Source organism: Setaria viridis, chromosome 4, assembly GCF_005286985.2.
Source record: "Setaria viridis chromosome 4, Setaria_viridis_v4.0, whole genome shotgun sequence".
NCBI classification, from domain to species: Eukaryota; Viridiplantae; Streptophyta; class Magnoliopsida; order Poales; family Poaceae; genus Setaria; species Setaria viridis.
The window spans coordinates 14,801,965-14,811,277 of NC_048266.2; the positions used below are offsets into that span (position 1 = coordinate 14,801,965).

Here is a 9,313-nt window from a genome sequence, read left to right on the forward strand (position 1 = left end):
TGATTTGATCTCAGCCATCACCTTGAGCCATAAAGTCCTATGTACATCTTATAGAACTACGGTAGGGATGATCTAAATATGGAGGGATTAGTCATTAGTGTATGAGATAGTGATATCTATAGTTAAAATGATCAGCATCTCATTCATGGGTCTGTCTAGATAAGATTTAATGGCCTCAAATCTATCAAATTCCTAGCCACCGGATGAAATTATACGCTTCAGATCAATCTCAGCTTTAACCCTCGCCTCCTTTCTTTTTTTTTCCACCTGCGCTGCCTCTCTTTACCACGGCGCCACCTCTCCTCAGTCCGCTCCTCGCGAGCAACTCGCCACCGGCATCCATGGCGTCAACACTACCTGCCGGCGAGCTCATCCACCACAGGTGCTTCCACCTCCCTTCTCGTCCTCCTCTGTGCGCTCCATTTTCTTCATTCCGACTATGGATCCCTGCTCCCCCGCCGCCTTCATCACCCCGGCCAGCCCCGACGGCGTCATCGCTGCCGGAACTGCCGCCCTCCACCGCGTCCAACGCTAAATACTCCGACTATGACGCCCTCACCTCTATCCTTACCCAACCACCAATCCATCACCGCCTCGCTGTCCCGCCTGCCGCCTGCCTCCACCGTCGGGCCTCCGACCTCCGTGACCATCCTCTACATCCGGAGGCTATTGGAATCCCCAAACCTAGCCCCGAAACTCTAACCTGTCGGAGTTAATGGAGGTAGTCGGATATGAAAGAAGAAGGAGCCAAGCACAACACCGTAGAAGAAGAGCTGCAAAGTTTGACAGGTTTCTACCAAAGAGTCGACATAGCTTAATTCCTCATTTATATGATCATCTGCCTGTAGCTATTGTCCTGTAGCCTGTAGCACCTAAGCGCCTCAGCGGGCTCAATGTTTCCGCTCGCCTGGGTGGGTACCGACTGCGCTGGAAGCTGGTGATGGGCTGCCATTTTCCTGCCTGTATGGGCAGTCGTTTTTCCGGTGGTGGGTTCGCCCAGAGAGCACGCGGCCTGTGTGCTATTGGCCCAATTTCGCGAGTCTCTCTGTTTAGCTAGCGGCCTTTTCTCCCATTTGCCCGTTGCGTTCGGACATCAAACCCGTTCGTGCTACCAAGAACCAAGGCTGAAAGCCTGAAATGATCAGAATCCTGTGGCGATATTCTTTTAAATCGACACAGCTGCAACATTATTTAAGACTCATTGCAGCTGGTGGTTACGGATTCAGAATTGTGAGAGCCGTTCCTTCGAGTCAGCTAGCTGCCGCATGTTTTTGCTTCTGCATTACAGCAGCATTAGCAGTTACTGCAACCTGAAGTGCAACTCATACTCACCAAACTCCATGGCTGCCAGCCAATTCGATTCGTGCGAGCATTACAGTGGCTTGATCCGCGTGTGCGCCCTCCGTGAAAACCGACGACACAAGCCATCGTTCTCCTAGACACCAAGCCGCGCGCCAGCACGTCTGAGCAGAGCCCAGCGCCGCCCGCTTCACAGTGGAACAGTAAGACGACAGAGTGAGCGCCCCAACGTACCTGTACGTGTTCACCGTGGCATAGGCCCGACGGTCGTCGAGCAGGCTGAGCTCATCGGCACCAGCAGGCGGCAGGCGAACGCTTCTTCCATCTACGGAACCCGTGCGCCACCGCACGCGCGGCGCGCAAGAACATCACGGCGGCCGACTTGGCGACTTCTACGGCCACCGTTGCTCGAGCAGCACGCTCCAACAAGGCAAGTCCTTCATGTGTGCGCTATTAGATAAACTAGATTCTGTTGTGAACGAAATATATCTCGTAACAGATTTGAACATGGAGATTACATGGCTGGAGATATTAGAGATAGAGTTGTTGTAATCTAGTTTATCTCTATGATTCCTTGTGTAATACACCACGCGAGAGATTGTTTCTCGCTTGTATAACATGCAGCCACCGGCCAGCACGAGGCACGGCGTTCCACCAGAGCCTAAGATCCAATCCAAAACATCCACCATGGCCTCATCATCTACCCCTGTCAATCCTTTGGTTGGCATTGCAATCACTGAAAGCTTTCCAAATCCAACCATGCCATGTGGAGAGCACACATCCTCGCCGCAGTCCATGGGTCGCGCCTCGTCGATCACCTCACCGGCGCTATTCTTGCTCCAGCTCAAGAAATCGACGGCAAGGATGCCGCCGGGAAGGATGCCAAGCTTCCAAACCCCGCATTCGACGAGTGGTATGTGAGGGACCAGGAAGTTCTCAGCTTCATCTTCAGCTCCTTAGCACAAGATGTCATGTCTCATGTCTCCGCCATGGAAACGACGGCTGAGCTATGGTCTGCAATTGAGGTAATGTACTCGTCGCGGACCAGTTCGCGTGCAGTGAACACGTGTGTCACTCTTGCAACAGCCCAGAAGGGCAATCAAACTGTTGCAGAGTTCGTCAGCAAGATGCGGTCTCTTGGTGATGAGATGGCCACCACCGGCAGGCCCCTTGAAGAAGAGCTCGTGGAGTATATCCTCATGGGCCTAGACTTTGACTTCATCCTCATGGGCCTAGATTTCGACTTCAACCCGATCGTGTCCGTTCTTCTCGTCCAGAAGGGCTCGATCTCCATCGAAGAATTCTACTCCCAGCTCCTCGCGTTTGAGACACCCATGGAGCTCCTCGGCACTGGCAGCTCCAAGTCTTCCGCCAACATGGCAAACTGGGGAGGCCGTGGTGGCAATGGTGGCCGTGGCCATGGCAACCCCGGACGTGGATGCGGCTCAAGCTCAAGCACGCCCAACAACAATGCCAACAGCAACAATAACTTTTGCCAAGGAGGAGGCAGTCACGGCAACAACAACTTCAGTCATGGTAACAACAATTCCCATCCCTTGTGCCAAGTCTGTCTCAAGGTTGGGCATACTGCAGATTGTTGCTGGCATCGCTATGGAGAAGACTATGTTACTAAGGAAAGACATGTGGCGGCGGCAGTAGCATCTGCATCCTACAACATCGACACCAATTGGTACACCGACCCGGGCGCCACCAACCACATCACTGGAGAATTGGAGAAGTTAGCCTTCCGTGACAAATCCAATCGCACGGATCAGGTTCACACTGTTAGTGGCACTAGTATGAACATTAGTCATGTTGGTAAATCTATTATTCATAGCCATGTGTCATAGTCTTGATCTTAATAATGTTCTCCATGTACCTGATGCCGCTAAGAACCTTGTATCCGTCCATCGTCTTACCACTGATAATAATATCTTCTTAGAATTTCACCTGATGTCTTCTATATAAAGGATCAGGACACGAAGAACATTCTACTTAAAGGGGCGTGCGAAAGAGGATTGTACCCTCTTCCTTCTACATCAACTACAAAGCAAGCTTTTGGAGTCAATAAGCCATCTGTTGAGAGGTGGCATGGTCACTTAGGTCATCCTTCAGCTCCCATTGTTGAGCGTGTTCTTAGAGATTATAAACCTTCTTTTAGTTCAGTTTGAATAAAACTTCAGCGTGTGATGTGTGTCAACAAGCTAAGAGTCATCAGTTGCCATATCCTGTCTCAACTAGTGTCTCTACTCATCCTCTTGAGTTGATCTTTTCTGATGTTTGGGGGCATGCACTTGATTCTATTGGGAGATATAAATATTATGTTAGCTTTATTGATGACTTTAGCAAATTCACTTGGATTTATCTTCTTAGATTCAAATCTGAAGTTTTCCAAAACTTCCATGAGTTTCAACAACTAGTTGAGAGACTCTTCCATCATAAGATTGTTTCAGTCCAAAGTGACTGGGTGGCGAGTATGAAAAATTGCATTCATTTTTTTAACCAAAATTGGAGTTACACATCTTGTCTCATGCCCTCATGCATATCAACAGAATGCTGCAACCGAAAGAAAACATAGGCACATTGTTGAAGTCACTTTATCTCTTCTTGCTCATGCACATATGCCTCTCAAATTTTGGGATAAAGGTTTTCTTTCAGCAACTTATCTGATTAATCTCACTCGTAGCAAAGTGATCAATTTCGACACACCCTTGGAATGTTTGTTTCATACTAAACCGGATTATTCAACTCTTCGCCTTTCTGGTTGTGCATGTTGGCCTAATCTCCGACCATACAATAAACACAAGCTAGCTTTTCACTCCAAGCAATTTGCGTTTCTTGGCTATAGTAACTTGCACAAAGGATTCAAATGCCTTGACATAGCTTCTGGAAGGGTTTACATCTCTCACGATGTGGTGTTTGATGAGAATATTTTCCCCTTCTCTACTTTGCATCCCAATGCTGGTGCCCATCTTTGCAAAGAAATCCTTCTCTTTCCTCCTAATCTTCTTAATCCTACAGCAGGGGGTGAATCTATAGATAACCACTTGACTAATTCTTCTAATCCTACTGATTTTGGTGAAGAACTACAGGAAAATATCACATGTTGATGTTTGGGGAACAGGAGCACCATTCCAAGGTGATCCGCCTGCAATCTGCCCCGAATCCTCCTCAGGATCGCCACCTCCAGACGCGTCTACGAGTGCATCAGCACCCTCTCCTGCCAGGTGCGCTCCGCACCAGTCTTGCCCCGACACGCGACAACTTCCAGTTCCCTCACCTGCTACCTCTCCGCCCACACCACCAACTGACATGCGGCAGCTGTCGGTTTGCGAGGGGGAAGACTCCACCCGGCTGCGTGATGCGAACACCACTGCCGGATCCTCTTCGGGACTTGCGCTAGGATCTTCTGCAACTGAGCCATCCACAGTACATCCTGATACTGCTGGTGATCCTGATTCACCTGATCAATAAAATCATGCATCGCTTGAAGTTCTTCAAACAACGCGACTCCAAGCTGGCATACGATGACCCAAGGTATGGGTGTTTTACATCTAGTGGAGAGCCTCAAAATTTAGAAGAAGCTTTGCATGATAAACATTGTAAATATGCCATGGATTTAGAGTATGATGCCCTGATAAAGAATAAAACTTGGCACCTTGTTCCACCTCAAAAGAGCAGAAACATAATAGATTGCAAATGGGTTTATAAGATTAAGAGGAAGTCTGATGAGAGCCTAGATAGATATAAAGTTTGTCTAGTTGCAAAGGGTTTTAAACAATGGTATGGTGTTCATTATTAATATACCTTCAGTCCTATGGTTAAGATGACTACTATCATAATTGTCCTTGCTATTGTTGTCTCAAATGGTTGGAGCCTGCGACAATTAGATGTGCAAAATGCATTTCTTCATGGAGTGCTTGAGGAAGAGGTCTACATGAGACAACCACTGGGATATGCACAGCAAGGTATGCAAAATTTTGTGTGCAAGCTTCATAAGGCTCTATATGGTTTAAAGCAAGCTCCATGTGCCTGGTATGCACGACTCAGCGCTAAGTTAATCCAGCTCGAATTCTGTTCATCTAAAGCTGATACATCTTTGTTCTACTTTAACAAGAATGGAGTGACAATATTTATATTAGTATATGTTGATGATATAATAGTTGCCAAGTCTAATTTGAAGGCCACAAAAGGCTGTTGTCTGGTTTGAAGAAAGACTTTGCCTTAAAGGACTTATGCGAGCTACATTATTAGTTTTAACTCAAGATAAATATGCTACTGATCTATTAAAGAAGGTGAACATGGCTGATTGTAAGTTAGTTAGCTCTCCTCTTTCAACAAGTGAAAAGATGACTGCATTTGAGGGTGAATCTTTGGGAGCTAATGATGCTAGACAGTATAGGAGCGTTGTTGGAGCTCTTCAATATTAACATTGACATCACCTGATATTGCTTTTTCAGTTAACAAAGTTTGTCAGTGTTTACATTCTCCAACAATGGTTCATTGGGCTGCAGTAAAGAGAATTCTGAGATATGTAAAGCAAGACACTAAGATTGGGCTAAAGATCAATAGGTCCAAGTCAATGTTGGTGACAGGTTTCTCAGATGCCAATTGGGCAGGTTCTGTATTTTCTTGGGTTCGAATCTGGTCTCCTGGTGTCGTACATATATCTATGGGCCTACCAGAAGATTTGGATAGTTCTAGATGCAGGGCTGGACACCGAGACATGCCAGATATGGAGACTACGGTGCAGGACGGTGTGGTCTACGTGGCAAGACAAGAACTAGTCGAGGATTAGGAAACTACTCGTAGCAATTAGAGTAGGACTCACTATTTGAATCCGACTAGTATTCATGTAAACAACTGACCTATAACCCTACCCCCGGCAATATAAGGTGAGGCAGGGACCCCCTCCAAAGCAATTCAATACAACCAAAACATAGGACGTAAGGTATTACACAATCTAGCAGCCCGAACCTGTCTAAATCTTGTGTTCAAGTTCACCTTCGAGTTCCTGATCTTAGTGAGCCCTACAAACTAAACACTACCTCAAGCATCCTCCTCGGTAGGTTGCCGGGTCTAAACAACGATAGCTGGCACGCCAAGTAGGGGGCCTCGCTAAGAAACCACTAGCGAACTCCATGGTCCAAGTCATCATCAAGCCCACCATCGTGTTCAAAGCGGGTGCAACATTTCTCTTCAGCTCCTAAGTTTGCGTTGCAGACGGCGTTGGAAGTTTCCACCGCCACATTGTGTTGGCCCTTGAGAAGAAGCAGCATGCCATCAACCTCCAGCGCAAAACTCTGGAGGATCTCATCGAGAAATTCGGCGAATTTTCAATTTCTGACCTAGTCAGAGGCTGGGGGGACGAGTCCATGTACTACTCGACTTCTCCTGCTAGTTAGATTGATTTTCACGAGTTGGCTCTTAAGCCATTGTGTGAATTGGACTACAACCTAAGTCGATTCCCGTTCGGACTCCAAAACACAAGTGCTATCTACCAAGCTACCCTGTCCAGATCACAATTCAACACAGATTTGATTGAGGACCTCAACTACTACTCGGACGTGGACGACGAGACTCCATTATCAGGTCCGCAACAAGTCCCGGTCATTACATCAACTCCACAAGGCAAATTTGTCTACTAGCCCAACATGAAGCATCCTGCTCTTACCAGGAACGATGACTTATGCCTCATTGCCTACTTTGATACCCTCCCGTATGAGGAGGGAACTCCTCTGTCGCCCATCTACGAAGAAGACGGCTTCACAGAGGTCATCACGTCAAGTTCGGGATGCTATTCTCCAGAGTGGGAACTCTTCGCCCTCATTGTTGTGCAAGAAGGTGAAGAGGAAGAGCAACCAGAAAGGAATCTGTGACATGAACGTCACCCGGATGACGTCTCGCAGGATGAGCTCACCACCAACTTCGTCAGAGAAGAAACTGAAGCTCAAAGAACTCAACGGCCAGCAAGAAACACTACAAGAGCAGAGCATTGCCGCCACCTTGCAACCAACTTGCCAATCGTGAACTTGGATCACGCGTTTGAAGCAGTTCAATCACGTCAACATCGTACTTCTCTTGCCACCATCACATCCATTGATCTCATTACTCAAGCGATGCCACAAAACAAGTACACTAGGCAACTAGCTGAGCTGGCGGAGCGCGCGTACGAGCAACTTAATTAGCAAAACCCAATGCACTCAGTTCCACACTCCCCATCCCAGCACGTCAGAAGTCATAGGCGCACTCAATCTAGACCAAGTCAAATTGGAGGCGCTAGACCAAGCCAAGCCGGAGCAGAGGGTAGTCAGGTGGGACCCTCGGGAGGCAGCGGCCACCGTGGGCCCAACCCAGAGCCTGAACGACCAGTACATGATCTCCGTAGCAAGCTCAACGCCGGTCGTGACGCCCATACAATCATTGACAGACGCCGCCATAAGCGTGAGCAAGAAGCCAAGTACCTAGGAGAAGATTCCGACGGGTTCCCCGCCTTCTCAAAACGAGTAAGGAGGACAGTTCTACCCGAGAAATTCAAACCTCTAGGTATCACCAAGTATGATGGCAAGCAGGACCTAGTCCAATGGCTGCAGTGCTACTCACTGTCAGTACAGGCGGCTGGAGGAAATGATGACACCCAGGTCATCTACTTCCCCATCTGCATGGATGCAGTGCCACTCACGTGGCTCGAGTCATTAGACAAGAACTCCATCGACATGTGGAAAGATCTCAAGGTGGCATTCACCAACAACTTCGTAGGGGCAATGCAGCATCCTGGCAACAGGATTGACTTGTCTCAAGTTAAGCAACAACGAGGCGAGACCCTGCACAGTTACCTACATCACTTCTTCGACAAGAAGGCTATGATCATGGACATCATGGAGCGTGACACCATAGATTGTTTCTACAACGGTCTCTATGACCGCTGTATGTTCCAGGATTTTGGTAGGAGACGGCCCGATGATATCAAATCTTTAAAGATTATGTTATAGGCGTGGGTAGATGAAGAAGACAAGGAGATCGAGAGGTTTGAGTCTAGTCGCAATAAGGGTCAGAACAACAATAATCAGAATAATGGCCAACCCAACGACAAGAACCGCATTGATTGCCCCAATAATGACAACCGACATAACTACTCGGGAGGTTAGAATCACAAGAGGAAGCCAGACAATAATTTCACGGCAATGTCTCAATCATCTAAGAAAGGTGGCAGGAATCAAGAAAGGACTCCATTCAGCGAGTTTCTGAAGAAGTAGTGCCCATGGCATCCGTACCACAAGCACTCTACGATGGACTGCTACAGTCTGCTTAGAGTCATGAAAGACCTGCCTGAACCTTTTGGAAACAAAGACAAAAGCAAGGCCAAAGAAGGCAAAGACAACATGACAATGGCAAATTTCAGAATCCTTCAAACACCATCAACGTCATCTTTGGTAGCACACCAGGTACTGCTACTAGGCGGTCTCAAAAGCTACCTCTCCGAGAGATCATGTCGAATGAACTAGCAACATCTAAGTTTCTCAAGTGGTCTGAGGTGTCAATCACCTTCTCCAAGAAGGACCAGTGGACTTGTTTCTCAGACCCAGGACGGTATCCTCTTATCCTAGACCCAGTAGTCGCTGGCTCGAGACTCACCAAAATACTCATTGATGGCGGTAGCCGTCTCAACGTACTCTTCGCGAAGACATTAAGGAAGATGGGCCTCGATATTACTGATATGCTCACCCCAACGAACTCTCCATTCTACGGGATTATCCTAGGCAACGCGGCTATACCCCTTAGTCAGATGGTTTTGCTAGTTACCTTCAAGACCAAAGAACACTACTGGACAGAGTACATCCGATTTGAGGTGGCAGACTTCAAAACGTTTTATCATGCTATCCTCAGAAGACCAGCATTGGCTAATTCATGGCCATCCTGCACTATGTGTACCTAGTACTCAAGATGCTGGGACCCAAGAGAGTACTCTCCCTGCGCAGAGACTTTAAGAGATCATACGACTACGACATGAAAG

General features: G+C 47.7%; 1 protein-coding gene across 1 annotated transcript; it reads left to right on the forward strand.

The window, feature by feature from the left end:
• Positions 1-2,063: 2,063 nt before the first annotated feature.
• LOC140222585 (uncharacterized) lies at positions 2,064-3,149 on the forward strand. Its single transcript, XM_072293424.1, has one exon. The coding sequence runs from the start codon at positions 2,064-2,066 to the stop codon at positions 3,147-3,149; it is 1,086 nt and encodes a 361-aa protein (XP_072149525.1).
• Positions 3,150-9,313: the final 6,164 nt, after the last annotated feature.

What these genes read in the sequence shown, in the direction of transcription:
- LOC140222585 (XM_072293424.1), top strand. Translation starts at nt 2,064, where the DNA reads ATGTGGAGAGCACACATCCTCGCCGCAGTCCATGGGTCGCGCCTCGTC.